The sequence below is a fragment of the Stegodyphus dumicola genome, chromosome 9 (genome assembly GCF_044657685.1).
Source record: "Stegodyphus dumicola isolate Sdum_Otavi_A_Nest chromosome 9, ASM4465768v1".
Taxonomy (NCBI): Eukaryota; Metazoa; Arthropoda; class Arachnida; order Araneae; family Eresidae; genus Stegodyphus; species Stegodyphus dumicola.
Genome location: NC_140776.1, coordinates 137,506,264 through 137,527,330, shown reverse-complemented (window position 1 = coordinate 137,527,330; position 21,067 = coordinate 137,506,264). Strand labels below are relative to the sequence as shown.

Below are 21,067 nucleotides of genomic sequence, written 5' to 3'. Positions count from 1 at the left end.
TGTGTCGTACAGCTTAAGGAAGAGAAGCATCTTCTTTATGTTACTTTCTTAGTACATTTGCCAGCTCTCATTAAACCTGCATTTTGGTTCGCAGCTTGTATATTTTGCTGTTTGATCTGTTGGTGATGGAAAATGTAGTCATCTGGAAAAAAGTGGGAATTTTTTATGATTAGAAAATTATTGAAATCTCACTGCTTTGTGTCTCATTTTTATACTTACGTTAGTATTATATACAATATGTTTAGATGCAGTACAGTTACAGATTTTCTATAAAAATAAATGGGAATAAAATTTGTACTAGCTTTTCTTGTGAACAGTTAGTGAAAAGCCAAGACTTTACTTTTATTGACAGTTAGATAATTCAACCTTGCATTTAAAAACATAATTACCTATTTCTGAAATGATTTTGATAGTATTTTGCTGTTTCCTGCTATCTTTTTTTTTAATTATATCATATAAGAAATGTTTTCATTGATTTAAAAACTTTTGCTTTAAACATTCTTTACAAATTGATTAATAATCTTTATTATTATTTGTGTTAAAAGTTTATCCTTGGATTAGTTTCTTGTAATAATTTTAAATTAATACATCAAATGCTTTGTTATATTACACTGTTTTATAAATGATTTTATGTACACCCTGCTCTTTTTAGAGGAAAATCCTATCAAAGTAACCAAAGTTGAGCCGTGGAATAGTGTTCGAGTAACTTTCAACATCCCTCTGGAAGCTGCACAGCGTCTTAGGCAATTAGCTGAGAGAGGTGACAGAGTGTTACGAGAACTTGGAATCCTTTCAGTGCAAATTGAAGGAGACCAAGTAAGTATTCTTTTAAATGTAATATTTAAGGAAAAATTATTTATTGAATTGATAGTATTATTTCTATTGTCCTCAAAAGTTTATTGAAGTTTTTAATATCATTAAGCTTATGTAGAAAGTAACTAATATGCTTATGTAGAATTTAGTAACAAATATGCTTGTGTTTTGAATATTTATAAAATACTTATCTTGTGCATCTGTGTATTAATTTAGATGCCATTTTTTTTTTTTTTTTTTTTTTTTTTTAATGTATTGATGAATGAACTGAACTTTCTGATGTGATTCCTGAGAATACTTTTCAGCACCTGTTACATTTTGTTCAATATGAGTTATATGTATAAAACCAAGAGTTTTGTAAATGCCCCATGAATGAAAGCCCTAGGTGAAGCTTTGAATTTTAGATGTAACTAAAAATGACTGGAAATTTAAATAAGTTGAATAAGCCAGATACTTACAATTCATCCAAAAAGTCTCTAAAGGATTCTATTATTACTGAATATGAGGCTATTAGAAATCATTCTAATACTTAATTGCTGTCTTAAAGTTAGTCTAATTGTTTTTAATTAATCTATTTCTTCAGCTATCAATCGGACATTTAACCCCTTAAGGACCAGCGTCAGGAGAATGAAGCGCAGTCACGGGGCCGGACCCACTGAAACGTATCGTCGCCACCGGCCCGCGCATTTTCAGCAGCTAAGCCTAATTAAAAAAAAAAAAAAAAAAATCTTATAAAATCAGCATTTTGATATTATGACTTTAATTTTTGAAGTTGCATAATTAATGTACTTGTTTTTAATGTGTATTAATATAAAAATATCACATTAATAGAAATAAATTAAACAGGCAAAATATTAAAATCATTATTATAAACACAGAAATAAGTACTATAAACATGAAAAAAAATTACAAATAAGAAATTAAAAAAAAATTACCTGTTGGTAATTAAATTCCAATTTAAAAATTCTGCTGTGTTTGAAATAATTCACAACAAGGATCGACGCACAGTCCTACATTGCATATTTCGCACTCAAAATACGTTGTTTGTTTTCGCTTTTCCTTGGTTTTAGCACACACAATGCATCTTCTCCTACTTTTATTACCTTTTTCGTCAACGTAAATTTTCAGAAACTGTCTTCAAGTTAGACGGAAAGGGGGAGTATCAGGTGATTTTGGACAAATTTTTGAGTTTTTAAGTAAGGTCTCTTAGCCATGGCTAATGGAATGAAATTGAATATAACCCCTACATATGTCCCAAAACTTTTTCAAAAGACATTCAGAAATATTTCTTCCTCAAACCCTATGTGACATCAGGTTTATATTAGAAAACTTCCTGTTTTTCTAAATCGAAAACAGCGTCCACGATGACTGGAAAGTGATCAAGGAAAGACCCCCCAATGGCAGGATATCCGTTACTGATCACCTCATTCTATACATTATATGTAAAGTAATTACATTATATACCAAATTATGATGTCTGTGTCATTATATATAATGATCATTCAGGGCATTATGTATAATGACCTATTAAATTGAGTAAGAAAAATTAGCATTTTTAGGACCATAGGACTTTAGATGAATCTTATGCTATCAAAAATATTAATTAAAACCAAGGTCGTTTCAACCTTTTTGAAAAAAAAAAAAAAAAAAATTATCCTTACCTATAAAAGATTCCAGAAAATATTTGTTTTACAAATTTTGAATATTTCAAGGGTCCAATGCACCTTTTTACAAATCCATGTAACAGTTATGAATATTTCTTAAGCATTGTATTTTATTCTTTCCTAGTGCTTCAGTGAAGTGTATTTCAGTGCCGTCTACCTTTCCGAAAGGATCGGTATGCATTGCATTACGTGTATAGTGTCATTATAAAGATTTGTTTTGATGTTATAACAAGCCATTTCAGTTTTATAAAAAAAATCTCATGGTATCACTTTGCTTATATCATAAACATTTGTATAATTCTTAACATTTTAATGAGAAAAGTCATTTTTTAATACATTTCTTCGTTATTGAGTGCTACAAGTATCTAAATTTTTTCTAATGTGCATTTTGCATTCCTGTTAAGGACATTCTTGTAGTCTTACACTGGTATTTTATGTGAATTCTTACATATAACGCTGAACATATTATACTATGTTTTCAGTTTTTTTCTCAGGCCCACCAGCGGCCGAGCTTTTATCTAATCATCATTTAGAACTCGAACAAAGAAATTCCAAGTATAAATATTTCATCTGCCTTGTGCGCATCCTCTTTCGTCACTTCTAATACACTGATTTGAATTTGACTGCCTTATAACTCACTTCTTTTAGGTTTCTTGAAGAAGGAAAACTTGTCGACGACTCACACAGGAAAGGTTTACTTCACGCATAGGAATATAATCCATGTTGACTAAAAAATGCAATAATAAATTGGTACGATGAGGGAATTTAGTAGAACCATTCACTAACAGATGTGGTTGGAGCGGCTGGATGTTGAGAGCAGATTGATTGACTCTCTGGCATGGTAGATAACTGGAACTCTTTAGAAGAATCAGAAAATCACTTGATTGTCGGAATGTCTTTTTACTACTTGTTGATTTTTATCAACATATTTTATTGCATAACTTATCTCATTACACAGCACAATGGGGGCAATCTGAACCGTTTAGTTTTAAAACACGCAGTTACTTTTTTTAAACAATGGAGCTTAGCGAACATGATTTAACAGTACAGTGCAAGCAGTGAAAGACAATGCTCACAAGACAGCTCAAGTGTTTATACTCTAAAAAGTCCTTGAGATCTAAATGATGATTGGGCCCACCAGCGACTGAGCGGTAAAGTCGCTGAACACTGGTAGTTCGGTCCAAGGTTCGAATCCCACAAACAGGCTGGCTGCATGGTCATTTTCGTGGTTTTCCCCATGTGTAACGTGTATACAAGCCAGTTTCCCTTAAAAAGTCCTCCACGAAGGCATCCCTCCCCTTAGACAGATAGCTCTAGTGTGCTTTGCTATAATTAAATAAACCAAACCAAACCAATTTTTTTCTCGTGTTGGTTTGCATTTATTTTTTCTTTCAGCTTACCTATTTCTATGATCTTAATATATTACAATAGCCTTTCATGTATTGCATTATTTATTGTCATTTAATATTTTTAATTGACTGCATCCTTTTTCCTAATTGTATTTCTGAAAATTTTAAATTTTAAATTTTTTTTAAATTTTAAATATTTTACTGAAATCAAAGTTGCCCTTATGAATTTGCCATCACAGTCAATAACCCCAAACCCTAATTTGGCTAGTTTCAATTAAACCACCCTTGTTGTTTCTGCAATCAAGTCCAATATTTTCAATAGTGTGAGCAGTATAGTTGCCGCACCCTCCCTCCAATAGACTGAAGAAGAGAAAGCTTCCAAAGAAGCACCTAATATATTTGCACTCTGAGAAAAGAGTAAAAACTTTGTGCTTTTATGTGAGGTCTTGGGCTGAAAACCCATTACAGTTGATTTTTCATATGCATGACCTAGCTGGAAAGACTTCTCTTCAAAACACTGAAAGCAGTTTTGCTGCTTTAAGTAATGGCTTGTGTTAACTTATGGCCATTGTATGAAAAATATCTCATTAGATATAAGTAAAAAAAAAAAAAAAAACTCCCTGATCTCCCAAATATCAGCAGTGCTGCAATTTAAAATTTTTCTCACCTTGAGCAACAGGTTGCTCAGTTGACAAACAGAGCATTTATTTATTTAGAGCTTTTATTATTTATGGCTATATATAATAAAAGCCAATCTTACAGTATTGTAAATAATTTTACAGAGAATAGTAGAAGCTACACTCAGTGCTGCAGCAGATGCTGTCTGCAATACAAAGAGCTCAAAAGCTGTCTTTTGTTCCCATAAAAATTTGTTTCCTAGATAAGAAAATGTTTTACCCATATAGTTTTCATAAGATGAAAAGTTCAGTAATCGTCGGGTGAACAGCATGATTTCCTCATTAGTCACATTCTCCTGGCTGAGTCATTCTCAAAATTAAAATTTCTAATTGACACTGGTGCAGATTTCTGAAGTGGTCCTGTCAGAATTCAAGTAATGCATGCTCTTTGATGCTAATGCCATGAAAATATGTACTTTTGATACAAAACCTTTAAAAATTAATTTAAATTATTATTATTTTTTCGCTTATTGCTGACCATGTGTTGAATTTTATTAAGTTCCTTGTAGATGTCAAAATAATCATTTAATGCTAAACAAAATTCTATTCTTTTGACAAAACCTTTAATGCAGGGTTCGTACGGTCCTTAAGAGTCCTTAAAAGTCCTTAAGTTTTTTGGAATTGATTTTTGGTCCTTAAAAGTCCTTAATTTCGGCCAAAATCGTCAGAAGGTCCTTAATTTTTAATCATCTGAAATTTCTGACTGTTTTTACGACTGCCATTTTGAGTGTGAATTAGCATTTTGGAGGAATATTTTTGGCAATTCTCTGACAAACATCGTTATCTTTTGAATGGAAGAATGCGTCCATGGGTTATAATTTGTTCCTATTTCTAATATAAAAGGTGGGATAGAGATTTTGAGCAAGTATGAAATGTAAAGCATTCGAAATTATTTCATTTTTTGTAGTTAAGAGCTCTTAAACAACTTTTCGCTTTTGGGGATGTGAATTCTTTTATTAAATTGCTCTAAATTTGGCGACTTATCAACATTGGCGATTTTAAGACCAGTTTCTATAGAAAATTTTTAATTCCGAGATCTGGAAATTTTTGGATGATTTTTTAAAACATGGTAACATTGATAAGTTTCATTAAAATAATGGTAATATATTGTAATTACATTTAAGAAATAACATTAAAATAAAGCATTTTTATTTTTTGCTGTCGTATTATAAAGTTCCATTTTGGTCACTTTTTATACAATATTTTGAATCTGAAAAATAAGCAAGGTATAATGCTATATAAAGCACAATTTACGAAATGGTTCTTAGCAAAAGCAAAATAGCTATGTAATTAATTAAAAATTTCTTTTTAACTTTTTCCTGGTAAGAGTTTCCTCATGTAATTGTCTCAGAATATGCATCAGTTTTCTCTATAAAATTAATTTTACACATTTTTTATCCGATTTAAAAAAAAAAAAAATATTTCTGGCTTTTTGCTGTTACTGAATTGGCAGGGGTAATTTTTCTTTGGGATTTTAGACATTGCAGCTTGGAAAGCTTAGAAAGATTTGAAGGCAAGATTTATAGACCCACTATTCTGAAAGATTCCAGAAAAATGTGGCAAAATGAAAAATGTCTCCATGGTATTAATACATAATTTCTTACTTTTTGGAGAACATCTGGAAGAGCAATAAAAACATAATTAGTATTTTTAGAATAACAGAAATCTTTAATTAAATCCAAAAACTCTAAAATGAAAACAAAACGTGGAAGAAAAATTTGAAAAGGAAAATTATTCTTCAAAGATATGTACAGATATTATTATGTAAATTACCCAGTTGTTTACAATTTCAGCCTTTACTATAATTTTCCATTTCTATTTTCTCACCAGAATGCAAATCACTTAAACAGTTTATAATAAACTAAGGTTTTTGGAGTGTAAGACAAGAATATGTTTCTGACCTCCACTTGCTCCCTGCATAAGTTCCTGCCAGCCCTGATAATTTGCAATTATTCGTCTTTACATTACCGCTGCCGACATTTGAATTTGTTATGACAATAGAGTTACTGAGTCAGCTTAAAATGAAATTAAATTGTATACTCTTTGATGGCTAATCCATATTTTTAGTTTGCATTTGATTCTTCTTGTTTAATTATATCACCATGAGCTGTAAATGGTTTTTTTAGCATAAGAACATGCTTCATGTTCTTTTTAAATAAGAAGCTTATTTAAATATTTGTAGTTACTTTCGGATATAGCGATAATTTGCTTCACATCTGTCCGGAGGGTTTTGGACTATTTAACTTTTACCAGATCAAGTAAATCCTCATAGGAACATTTTGGAGAGGTTGACAAGTTAGAAGATACAAAACATAGAAACTAGTGAGAACACTGTCTTGCGTATTGAGAAAGAGTTCTAACTGTTAGAAAAGATGCTTAAAGAGAAGGAAATTGATATAAATTAGCCAAAATGTCTGGGAAGGCTTCAAATTAAAAAGACTCATAAATATCTTGTTGAGTGTTGTTGCTACAAAATATAAATATTTTGTAGCTTTTAATGTGTAATTATCCTAATATTGTTTAAGAATCAATGCCATAAATTACATGTATTTTAAACTGGGAAATTTTATTAGACTGTGATTTAATAAGGCTTTTTTAACAAATATTGTTAAAAAATAAATAAAATTTAATAGTGGCCATGTAAATCCATAATGACTAAGGTTATCTAATACTCAATTTAATTATTTATAACTGACTGGTTACCTTTAAAGATTATCTCTGCATTTTAAAGCGAGTTATTGCCTTTCATTAACCCTTATCGTAGTCACAAGATAAAACACAAAAATGTAAAAATTCATGTAAAACCTATTCTTCGCATCTAGTGAGACTTAAAATAATGCAAAACAACTTGTCACCTCTGGTGCTTTAGTGGATTATTTGGACCTTAAACTATCTATATTAACTGAGTTACAATCCCTGGAACTCTACTAGAAGCTACGACGATAACTGCATCAGACAGACCTCAGCTAACTTTCAAAATTGCGAACCGTGATTACATCAGGCCTTAAGGTTTGTTCTGCTCATCAGCTCTCTCCTAGGCAAGCAGGAGCAGTGACAACAGCCAATCTTTTGTTTTGAATCATGCTGATTGTGATTTTACTTCTCACTTTAACCTATGCATGCCACTTGACATAAAATCTACTTACTATTTACTAAACTCATAGAGTAAGCAAGTATGTGACAAAATGAGACATTAAAAAAAAAAAAAAAAAAAAAAAAAAAATCAAAGTTAACTGTTAGTAAAACCTAAATAAAATGTCATTTATCTTCTTTCAAATATGTTCAGTTAGTATGAGTGTAAAATATTTAATGATAAATTTCATAAACTTTATTCTATTCTCAAACATACTAATAATTATATTTAATACTAATGCATCCTAATTATCTATTTTGCTTTTAGGATGGTATTACAAAAGTGAAGTTCAGCATAGATAATATTTTAATTGAATTTATTCAGTTCCCATTTGCTTATAGGTCCTTAATTTTTTCATAAATGGTCCTTAAAAGTACTTAATTTCCATGTGCAGAAATGTGTACGAACCCTGTTAATGACAATCCGCTTAATATTAATATTCCTGTTCAAAATGCGATAAAAGAATGGCTAATTACCTTAAGTTAACTAATTGGTCACAAATGTTTGATAAAATGAAGCATAGAAAGCATCATATTTAGTCTTTTCAAAAGCCAGACATTTTGTTTACTGAGTTATTTAAAGCTGCATGTCAGGAATTTTATTCCTTATGTCATAAGGTATCACATGACTTTCAGTAAGTACTGAGTTTCTTTGATATGATGTATAAAACATAAAATGACTAGTGACCTTGTGTTGAATATTGCCGTTTAAAATATGCGACAGATCTTGATTGTTTTCCTATCCCTGGCATTTGAGATCGCATCTAAATCTTCTTTAGAAAGAATGTGTTTTCTTCTCTTGCTTATCGCAAAATCATGGATAATCCTGAAGGTATCTCAGGAAATGATTTCGTGATTCCATTAGGAATTGTTAGAATTTCAGGCAGTGCCATGTGGCATGCACAGTTTGGGCCAAACTTTTTATTCATGAAGTTTAGTTTGGATTGAATTTTTGCATCCCTTATTTGAGTGTATCAATGAATGGGGCAGGAGTTTAGTTTAGTTGCGTCCCTTATTTTTGTGTCTCAATGAATGTGGCAGAGTTCAGTTTAGTTTGTTAGTTATAGCATTTGCTAATGAGGAAGAGCATATGTGCTGTCTGTATGTCAAATCCTCAAGTGCTTGAAAACCCACTGTCTAAAATTATTAGACATTACATTTAGTATTTTATACTGTATTAATAATTTACTGTTTTTCCATTAATGTGTTTGAGCTAAAATAAAATGATTTAGATTATGTAATTCCATAACATGAGTGAAAAGTAGTGCTTATTTTTTTATATTTCTGTACCTTAAAATAGTTTGAGTTAAATAATGCTTTTTTTCATTTTGATTACTAAAGATTGCAAAATTTTATTAAATTAATTTTTTAGAGTAAATAAACTTGCATTTTATACCGTGCATTTAAATATAAGTATCTGAAAAGAGCATTTTTAAGTTCATTTTTTTTAAACTTTTTTTATCATTTCTTTCCATTTAGGAAACAAACATTTGTTTTATATACATATTAAAAATAACTTTTTGACATTAAAAAAAGTTTAATTTTTTTCCTCTTTGATTGTATGATCCACTTAACAAAACTTTAATTAGAAATAAATAAAACTTAAATATTCTGTTTTAGCCTTTCAGTTTATACTTATGCTATGTGTAATATTATTATAAATTTTAATCTAAAAAATAAAATCAAAACAACAGTATTAATTATTTCATGATAAATTTTCCTCTCTGCAAACTAGAATTAACCTTTTGAGTACTGAATTTGAAGATTTCTATGCCCAAGGGACAGATTTAATTTGTCACTATATGGATTAATATGTAAAATTAATACATTTTATTTGGAATATACTTATGCTGATGATATAAAAATATTTTGAAACAGCATTTTAGTTACAACATTGATTACGGTAGACGAGTTGGACTTGTCCACTGTAATCAGTGGTCCCCAAGTATTTGTAATGCCCAAACTTCACCCAAGTAAGCAGATGAGGAATCTCACTCGTCAAATGTACCCAAAGGGCTAATAATTGTTAAGAACTGCAGTCAAAAGTCTTTAATCCGGACTCGTCGGGACTTCGGCGATTCCGGATTATAGATCATCAGTTTAAATCTGGTAAGATGCCATGCAGAAATTATAAAATTAAAAATATGAAACAGTAATTTATGAAATAAAGAGCAATTATGATCTAAAGGGTACCAAAATTTACAAAAAAAAGCTTAATATTTATTTGTTTACTTTATTAAACATTTTTTTAACGCGCGCATGCGTAAAACATACATTACGCATAGTCGAAATTAGAAAATTGCAACCAGAAAACTATTTAATGTGTACTCGTGATATTTATAATGACCAGGAATTTGATTTAAATCATATCAAAGATGGAATACATCAAGATTAAGAACAACGTTTAGTAAGGAATTATAAGCTGAATTTGCGCGCTGCGACGTCCCCCCCCCACAGAGCAGCATGAAATTGATAAACAGATTTCGGAATGGTTAGAGAAACAAAGGATATGCCTTTATACATTTTTTGCAGCAATTCCACTTTTTGTTTGATGGACATCGAAACATACTTTCGCTTTGTAGATCCTTTACATATTAGTAAATATATATCGGAAATTCTATTTGACATAATTGAAAGTTCAAGCTTACTTTTATAAAATTGCTCTTAACAGTCTGCAAAAAATAATAAGCCGGATCCAATTCGAAGATTAAGGAACAACGCAATCTACAACATTAACTGAAATAGATAATTTTAGCTTAGCTTATACCATCCGTTATACATTAAACGTGCATGCGTAAACGTATTATGCACATGCGCAGAAAGTTTGTAGCTTTGAGGTCCGGATTATAGATCATTCCGGATTATGGGTGTCCGGATTAACGACTTTTGACTGTATATCTTAATTCCATTTAGGACAATTCAAGTTTGAAATTATAATAGTTTTTATTATTCGATGCAATCTTGACATTTTAAAGTTGAACTCTTTATCATTTTAAATTATAAAATTAATAAATTTGAATGTTACAAATTTTAAATTTACTAATTTGGACTTTAACCTTTATAGTGTGAAATTAAGAGATATGTATAAGTTTTCTTTCAGATATACTTTACCTTTTAAAGGATTATTGTTGTTCTGTATTTGCTTATTTTTGAGCCATTGTGATTTTACTATGACTGTCAGTGCACGTGTGTATATGATGTATTTAAATATTTCATATTGATGACTTTTAAAAACCCATATTTAAAGCAATCATGTTAAAATCAGAAATTGACTTGTGTTTTTTTTGTACAAGTATTGTTGCTTTTTTTTTTTTTTTTTTTTGGGAGTATTTAGCAGTATTTGAAGCGATTAAATTTTTCATTATTTAGAGAAAATATCTTTATAAATAAACTTTTAGTAAATAAGCAGGATTTTTAGAATTTTACTAACTTTCGTCGTAGTTTTTCTTTCCTATCAATTTCTCCTCTTCACTTACTTGCTCTAGAATTATGTGAATGATTAACTAAATAAAAGAGAATTTAAGATGACGTGAAGCTGTACTGATCTAAAGCTTGCTTAGAAAGAAATTGTTTAGCATTTCATCTGCTGACATTTTCAGAATCCATTACTGAGATAGACTGAAGAAATGCCCTTTTATGGGTAAGTTACTTCAGCTTGTGTTAGAGTAGCTAAGAAATTTCTAATGTGAGAATTGATAAAGGAACTGTTTTCTGACAGTTTTCAGTCAAATATCACTTTTGCAATGCTCACTCAAATTAGTATTTTATTGCTTATCAAGTTAAAAGCTGTTTTTTAGTATAGCATAGGGCATAATGTCATGGGTAAAAGATATTCATCTATGACTGAATGCAAGTTTTCATTTATATTTTTAAAAGATAACAGTAAAAGTGTAACATATAAAGGAGTCTACTTTTATTAGAGCGATACTTAATTCCAAATGCTCTCAATAATACAAGATGAGGAATGTAATTAAATTCAAAAGGGTGAATTTGAACAATATTAGATGAGCATCTGAGTGAAGGAAGATAAAATTACCAAAGCAGCAACCTTGTGTATGGCATAGGTTTAGTCAAGATTTCAATCGATTTTGAGGGCAAACAGGCACAGGTTCCTTTTCATCAGGAGCAAAGAAACCTGCAAGACATTGTTTCACTTAGGCGTGTGTTTCTTCTGTTTTTAGTGAAAGAAAAGTTAGATTTTTGTAATTTATGATGGCAGTAATTTGTTAAAACTAAATTTAATAAATTACTTTTAGAAGTATGTTGACAATAATATAGCAAAAAAGCTATATTCTTACAGAGAGCATTTTTCCAGTATTTTTTTCTTTCTATTAAGAATAAAAATCTAGAATAAATCCAATGGGATAGCATATAGGAATTCTACAGACTTATTTAATAATAACATAAAACAGTTAGAAAATTTGTAATAATAAGCTATATCTCCAGCAACAAATTTTATGACACTGAAACAGTTAAATTCATTATTGCATTAAATTTTATATCACTAAAACAAAAACCCATTATGTATTTCTTGCTACAGAAGGTGTCTATGCATCACTGGAATGCTTTATTCATTGGAAGGCTGGCTGATGCTACAAGTTGAATGGAAATAGTAATTATTATCCCTTAACAAATAAACAAATAATGAGTCTCCTTCCCTTTAGCACTCTGTGGTGACTATCAGACAGCCATACGCTGGTTAGAAAAGAGACAATAACTTGAGTCACTTCGTGTACTACTTAACTAATATCTATTGTCATTATTAGGCTACTTAGGTGGTATAATGATTAGTAATGCTGGCTGCAGTACTGATGGGCTTGGATTTGAATCCTAGAGAAAGCATGTATGTTTGTAAGTGTCTGGGTGGCGAAGGGGCATTCATATAGTATTCAGTGAGCTGAAAGTCCTCCCAAATGGTTAGTGGTTTGTAAATAGGCATAAGAGACCCTCAGACTGCACCTGGAAAAAAATTAGGGCAGAAGCTTAATAGTTGACAAGGCCTGACTACGAAATGCATAGGTGCCAGCCTTGCTTCAACCTGTACCTTTTGTTATATTCTTGATGATTTCTTTTCAAAATTTTATTTGCCTTTTGGGATGGGGGACTTTCTTCAACAAGACATTTTTCTGGTTCTCTGATCACCAAGACCATTGTCGAGATTATTTGTAAGAATACCTCAATTAAAATTTTCCTCTTACTTGAATACAACACACAGGACAAGTATGAACATAGTGCTCACTTCAGTCTTTGGAGGTATTTCCGTATTATGGCAATCACCTTAGTAGGAATCATCAGACTTTGGCAACCATGCACATAACAGCTCTTTAGATAACTGTATCCATAAGTTGCAACCCGAAAATTCACCAAATCACCTTTATGTTTTGTAAAAAATTGCTGAACTGAACCAGTGGGGTTGCACTATTACTAAATTACCTGTTTGGACTTCATGCCATGTAATTTTCTCTTGGGTTTACTGATTCTAAATAAGGATTAAGGATACTGATTCTGTATTCTACTTATGACTATTCTTTAGAATCTTTGAAGCTACATCATCTGTATTTCTGTGGTTGAGTACAATGTGATGACACATATGTGCGAAGAAACAGGTTGTCTTAATAGATGTCCATATCTGCAAAGTTGAACACATTATATGAAATGTAATAAAGAAGTAAATAATTTGATCATTTGCTTTTGTTTTAGTGTAAAAAAAATTGGTACTGATAACAAATAAAAGATGTAACATCTTTTATTAATTATCAGTTTTAAAAATGTACAAAATTATGAATAACGTTATATTTCAAGAATCAAATTCTATATTTGCATGATAGTGTCCACAAATACCGTATTTTAAAATAAAGTCTTAATATAAAAATATAGTCTTAATATAAACTTTTAAAATATAGTCTTAATATAAACATTTAAAATATAGTCTTAATATAAACTTTTTTTTAAAATAAAGTTATATAAACACATTCATTTCATATTTGGAATGTAATTTTGCATATGTCACTTTGACAAAAGTTATCTAAAGTGTGGGTATAACGAATGTCTTTTTAGTTCATGCAGTATAGAAGAGGTGTTTGAATTCTAGAGTTCCAAACTTCAGAAGTGGCAGTAATGTTTATTACAATTTAAAAAAAAAAAAAAAAAAAAAAAACATGAAGAAATTTTAGCTTGTTCTTGAAATCCACTTATATAGTATGGTATTTAATAAGCCACCTGAATAAAATGATCTCACATTAGGTTCTACAGAATACTAGCTATTTTATTTACAAATATACATTAAATCAATCATTCACTGTATCTATGCCTTTCAGATAAGGTGGATGCCAGTGGGCAACTGTCCAAAAGTTTTCCAATTCTTGCGGAGTCAAATCTATTGTTTTAAAATTACATGCTAAAATCTAGATATTTATGGTTTAACACAGTCATGCAAATTAATATTTTTTCAATAGAGTTCCAACACTTTTATTTAATACTTTCATAAAGAGTAAACTTTTAGAATATTTATTTATTACACATATTTGCATTGTTTTGATCCATTTTCTAGTTTTAGTTACAGTTAAAGGCATTTTAATCTGTAATTCTGTAGAAGGAAGAATATGTATATGTGTGTGTATTATATTGGGTGTATAAATAAGGTTTGAGGGATTTACATATGATGGCATTGCTAGTGTTAAATCCTATCGAACAGTCTTCTAACTATACACATGTTAAAGTGCCAACATTTCCATCTAAAAATCAATCTGTTTCAGTTTCATTTCGCTGTGGTGTAAACAACAAATTTTCTTGGGCTCAACCCATGTCAGCCTTTGTACCATCAAAACAAAATTTGCGGGAAAGCTCTTCTTTTTTATTTTAATTTGAAGAAAAAAGCAGCTGATGGACATCTGTTGCTGTGTGAAGCATATAGTCCATCATGCTCCATCAATAAAATCATGTAACCAGTAAATATTGAAGACGTTGAGTTGGAGGGGTTATTGGACTAAGATTTCATGCTAAACTCAAGAAGAGCTTGCCAAAACTTAGGAGTGACTCAGCAAGTGATTTCAAAGCATCCCAAGGCCATGGGTATGGTGCAGAACCAAGGAAATTGGGTTCCATATGAACTCAAGCCAAGAGACATTGAAGCCATTTTTTTCACAGGCTGCATCGAATCATGACGGGACGAAAAATGGATCTACTATGACAACCCAAAGTGCAGAAAATCATGGGGGAAGCCCGGCCATGCATCAAAACTCCAACGGCCAAACCAAATATTCAGGGCAAGAAGCTAATGCTCTGTATTTGGTGAGATCAGCTCAGAGTGATATGTTATGAACTACTGCAGCCTTATGAAACCATCACTGGGGAAAGTTAACAAACAATAGTTAATGCAACTGGGCCAAACATTGAAGCTCAAATGCACCCAATATGCAAAAATATATGACAAAGCGATCTTTCAGCAGAACAACGTTCACCCACATGGTGCTAAAGTCATCAAGGAAACTCTGGAGGGGCTTCTATAGGATGTCCATATTCATCAGACATTGCTCCTTCCAACTTCCACTTGTTCTGGTCGATGACTCATGACTTGGCTGAGCAGCGCTTCACATGAAGAAGCCAAAAATTGGGTTGGTTCTTGAATCGCCTTAAAAGACGAGGAATTTTTTAAATGCAGAATCCGTATGCTATCTGAAAGATGGCGAAAAGACATAGCTAACGATGGACAATACTTTGAATAAAATACATTCTTCCAAGTTCTCTGAATAAAGTTTAAAAAAAAATCTCAAAACTTTTTTGTACGTCTAATATATATGTTAAAAAATACAAAGAATTCTTTAATTAAAATGTATGAAGAGTTGAACTGATTATTTAAAATTATAATTTTTATTGTGCTGATTAAGTGTTAGCCTTTTTTTATTGTACATTTTAGGTCATTAAAAAAAGTTCAATGAAATGCAGCAATTTTATTTGTATGTAGTGAACTTCTCTAATTATTAATAAAATGCTCATTTGATCATATATCTCATTTTGATTCTTTTTTTTTTTTTTTTCTTTTTCTTTTAAGGTAATCACATTAACACTAGCCAGTCAGTACAGTGAACCCCAAGAAATTGTGCTGAGGAAAACATCTGATGAGCAGGGAGATGTTGCGAGTGTCTCTTTTAATTTACCTAATTCTGAACCTGTGCCTGGCCCTAGTTCGGCTGAACCAGCTCATAAAAATATTACTCAGTTCCTTGGACATATTGTTGGCGGAGCCACGGCTGCTGCTTCTGCTGTGGGCTCTTCTACAAGGTTGGAGAAGGTATCTTCTCCACAACCAGACACTTCAATTAGTTTCCGTTCACCAAATGTCATAGCGCCATCAAGCACTGAACCTATACCATTTCCACCTGCAGCTGTTATTACAACAGCAGCTGTTGTTCCAAGTTCATCAAAAGTTTCTCCAAATGTTTCTGTAAAATCTTCAGCTGGGTTTGGGCCATTTCCTTTTGCTAGTATGACTCATGCAATGAATACTAAAAATAGTGCAACAAGTCCTCAATATCAGCCTGTACTTCTACAAGGGGGAAACCCAAGAATTTCTTTTACTTCTTCTGCAGCCCAGTTATCTACTGCTATACTAAATTCTTCATGTAGTGCTGTTACTGCAACCTCAACTGTTTCATCAAAAGCTTCTAACCCTGCATTGCAAAAAGTACCCCGAACTATAGCTAATTCTACTTTTAACAATGTTGTGTCTCGAACTGTCCCACCTAATGCAATGGCGTCTACTTCTAGGGCTAATGTAGCTCTATCAAGTCCTCTATTAGTAAATTTGCTTCAAAGTGAAGCTTCAAACTTACAGCAAAATAATAAATTGATGCCTCCTCCTTCTCAAGCCTCTAATCAACCTCCTAAACGCAAGAGGAAGCCTCGAAAATCAAAAGATAAATTAATAGAAGATGGAAACGTATCATCACCAAATTTTTCTGCTTCTCCTTCACCGCCATCTTTTCAATCACATGTGGGAGTTAGGTCACCTGGAGGATTTGATCCTCTTAGTGTTCTTGGCCAGCCACTTAGTGTGCCTATAAGTAATTTATCCATCTCACCTCCCTCTACTCAAATTGCAAATATTCACCCATTGGCCCAGGGTCAACCTCCTGTTTCTAATATAAAACCACAGACTAATATACATCCTCAAGTACAGGGATTACCACCTGTTTCATTGCAATCACAAATACAAGGGCAACCTATGGTTTCCACCAACAGGCCTCTCAGTCATCAAACACTATCTGCCTTTCGCCAAACTCCAGGGCATCGGGCAGTGCCAAATATCCATCCACAGGCACAAGGTCAGCCTCAAGTACACACGGGTAATCTTCCTCTTCACACACATATTCCTGTTGGTGCACCTCAAGTAGCTAGACCTCCAACAGGAAGCTTGCAATCATATGCAATGTCTGCTCCACGTAATATACCAATAAATCCTTCAAGATCTTTATTCAGTGGAAGGGATTCATCTTCACTAATGAAAATAATGGACAAAACTAATAAAGACTCTGGGCCCTTAAAATGTGATAAATCTAGTGCTCCCTCTACTCCTAGCACCTCAACTGATTCAAACCCTTTCCCATCACCACCTTCTTCGACCGATGGTAAAACTAAGCATTTAATTAATCCTGTGACTGGTAAGTTAGAACCAATGCCAAGTGATGAAGAAGAGGAAGAAGAATCCTTAAGTTCTCTACCTCCATTTCCAGAGTTTGAAAATGATACATCAGAGAAAAGCCATTCTGAGCGAAGTTTTTCTGATGGTGGGAAAGACACTAATCACTCTTCAGACACAGATTCTGGCATCAGTAAGTCCATAACTGATGCCTCTCAGTCGTCAACTGATGCTTTAATTGTTGATTCTGGGAAGGATAAGAAAAATGAATCAACTGCAAAAGTAGACAGTGTTCCATCAGCTTCTGTCACATCTTCTGTACCTGGTGAAAAAATAAAACTTAGGCTGAAATTAGACTCTAAAACTATAAGAGAATCAAAAGACAATGAGACAAAGGAGAAACGTGTAAAAGATTCTAATCCTCCACTAAATCAAAAGATTGATGTAGCTGTTGTAAGTATTCCGGGTTTGAAAAAAGGTACAACCACTACATCTTCATCTTCTGTTCCCGAGCCTAGAGTGCCTCCTTTACATATCTCACTTCGTGGTCCTAATGCAGCAGTTGTTGTCAGTCCAAGAAAAGATGATTCTAAGTCAAGATACACATTGAACAAGGAGGACCATCCTAGTGCAGAAGTTCCCTGTAAGGTTAATCAGAAGAAAGTTCGCTCTCCTAGAAGTGCTCGGGTGGGAGATGTAGCATTGTCAGTAACTGGACGGACTTTAGATTCACTTGACAGGAAAGTAAAAGGAAATAATCCTAAAGATTTCAAAAAAGTAAAAGATTTTTGGAATCAAAGTGTAAAAAGTATATCTATGTCTGGTGGAGGCATTGTAGAAGTGAGTGAAAAAATTTCATCAAATCGTATGTCTTCTTACGATACTTATATCTCTGGGACTTCTGTAAGCAATCCAGTTGTGCAACGCAAGCCATCAAATATTTTTAGTCTTGCTGCACGAGACTCATGCAAGCCAGAAATAATGACTTTGACTTCTTGTTCTACTGGTGAAAGCGTTACCTTACATACATTTGCTGGCTCCAAATCACCACTGCCTTTACAGGTTGCTGCAGTTTCTGAAACTGAAGTATTGCCTGCTGATGTTTCTCGAAGTGTAAATAAGGATGTGAGCTCAAGTGTATCAGATGTAGCAATGCCAGTTGAAAGGACAGAAAGTGCAGATTTAGGTAGAGTTAATAATCCATCTGAAGAAAAACTGTGTGAAATTTCACTTCATGTAGGATCATTAAAAGATAATTCATTTCCAAGTAAGTACATTTTAAATCTTTTTACAAAGATGAATTTTTGTAAAATTATTATATAATGCATATTTTTTTATTCAGAAAGAGCGGTTGATTGATATTAACATGATTTTTGATTTAACAATCTGTCCTGATTCAGTAACCCAGGCTTTCATAAGTCTTATGTAATTATTCTCATGGTGTATCAGCACATTGACCCGAACCATATAAAGATCTTGTAAAAGGGTTGAACAAGTTAAAATATGATCTATTTTCTGAGAGAGAAATAATCTATTATTTCTGCAGGTAATCTTATGTGTATCAGTAAGTAATCTTATGTGTAGTTAAGCTGCATTTCATTAAAATAAAAGACAATTACCAAATGGCAGTTTTAAAAACAGAAATTAAAGCAAAATGCACGAAACTGACCAATGGTTGAATGTTGTTTTCCCTAATAGTGTTTGGCCCTACACTTCGATGAATGTCACACAAACACTGAGCATGACTGGTATGTTTTGTATCCCCCCTCCACATATTTTTTAGATTTTGTCTCTGTTTCTTCTGGTCACTTCAGAATTCTCTGAGTGGCCTGGAACTCAGTTCTTCAGAGGCTGTCAAACAGCACCTTAGTAATTCTTTTATGAATAATCCTAATGTCATTTTCAAAAAAGAAATCGGCTGCCAGAGAGATGGCAGAAAGTCATAGAACAAAATAGTGTTTCTGTGATTCAATGAAACTTTCGTATGTTTCTTTATGTCTTCATTTGTATTTATCATAATAAAACCACAGAACTTTCTATATGACCCAATGACTTTGGCTTCCTATCATTATTATTTTGAATTACTGGAGATAATACAGTAGAAACCAAACTCAAAATACAACTTTAACATCTGCATGAAATAGAAATAAGAAACCTACCTAACTTCAAAAATAAGATCAGCATCCAAGAAATCAACAGTCAAAATAATCACATTAAAAGTAAGATATGCAAAGACTCGCCTGCAAAAGCATGATAAATGAAAACAGTCACATCAGCCGTATTAAGGATAACTCACTTTCATAAATAGGTACTTTTCCACTAAAACCATACCACTTGGCACTCACTTTTTAGTTATTTCCCTCACCACCAACTGTAGAGAATTTCGCTTGGCCTTTTTCCTTGTGATATCTTCATATCAAATTATATAATAAATTAACAAGTATATCTCACTTTATCGTTTAATTTTTTATAATTTATGATAGGCATATGAATTATCAAAAAGGTATTCATGTACTAATTATACTCTTCAACAGTCAAAATAATTGCATTAAAAGTCAGATATGCAAAGACTCGCCTGCAAAAGCATGATAAATGAAAATAGTAACATCAGCCATATTAAGGATAACTCACTTTCATAAATAGGTACTTTACCACTAAAACCATACCACTTGGCACTCACTTTTTAGTTATTTCCATCACCACCAACTGTAGTGAATTTGGCTTGGCTTCTTTCCTTGTGATATCTTCATATCAAATTATATAATAAATTAACAAGTATATCTCACTTTATCATTTAATTTTTTATAATTTATGATAGGCATATTAATTATCAAAAAGTTATTCATGTGCTAATTATACCCTTTTTTATTTTATAATATTTTCTGCTACTTTTTTGCCATAACTTTGTACACTTTTATAATTTGCAATATAAAAAAAAATATGAAATTGCATTCTAATTCATTATTACTTTAAGTAGTACTCATCAGCTGAAACAAAGCGAAAAAGCTCAGCACAATTTAAGCATATGATTGATAAAATTCTAAATTCACTCCTGTTACTAAAACTGTGTGGTGCTCTTGACAGCTTGTCAAATTATGAATTTACCTGAAAGCATTTAACAAAATTATATTCAATATATAATGGTTGACAAATTTAAGATTTAAAATTTGCATAAATACAGACAGCAGTTGCGAAGTACGGTCAATTCCATTAATATGACCCTCGAATGACAAATGAAATCTGATACTGTATAAAACAGCTTTTGCATGAAATGGTGATAAGAAATGCTCCTTCTTAAAAACTTTAACAGAATTATCATTACATTTTACATACTCAATTATTAATTTTAATAAATTATCAATTGCAAATTCTGTTAAGTAAAAATTCACACTTTCATTCATTCTCTTTTAACCTAATCAAAATGCAAGATTAGGAAAGAAATATTTATAATTTACATAAACAAGAATCATTCTTTTTTTAAATCTTTCATGCTGGATAGCATTCTGAGCATCGTTCCCCCCCCCATTTTTGAGGTATTAGCTCATGTAATTAATCAGCATTGATTAATAAAATATTGAGTTGATTTTCCTGTTTGAAAGAAATTTTGCAATACTTCAATAGTATCTGCTGATCTTTCTTGCTGCTGTTCCATATCAGGGTTTCTCATCCTGAGGGAATTTCATAGTTTTAGGGGGATAAGAGGTCAGTCTTTTATTTACGTGTTAAATATTTAGTTTTGGTTAATGAGTATGTATTATGTTCATCTTCTACTTACTTGTTAAATATTTAGTTTTA

At 31.8% G+C, this 21,067-nt stretch overlaps 1 protein-coding gene across 3 annotated transcripts in view; it reads left to right on the top strand.

Moving 5' to 3' along the window:
• LOC118189129 (uncharacterized) overlaps positions 1–21,067 on the top strand; it is a 141,806-nt gene that overhangs the window by 20,769 nt on the left and 99,970 nt on the right. For all 3 annotated transcript variants that reach the window (XM_085824142.1, XM_035359672.2, XM_085824141.1), the window contains exons 3-4: positions 653–816; positions 15,686–18,539. In XM_085824142.1, the coding sequence (XP_085680268.1) occupies positions 653–816; positions 15,686–18,539 (3,018 nt within the window). The remainder of the gene's footprint in view (positions 1–652; positions 817–15,685; positions 18,540–21,067) is intronic.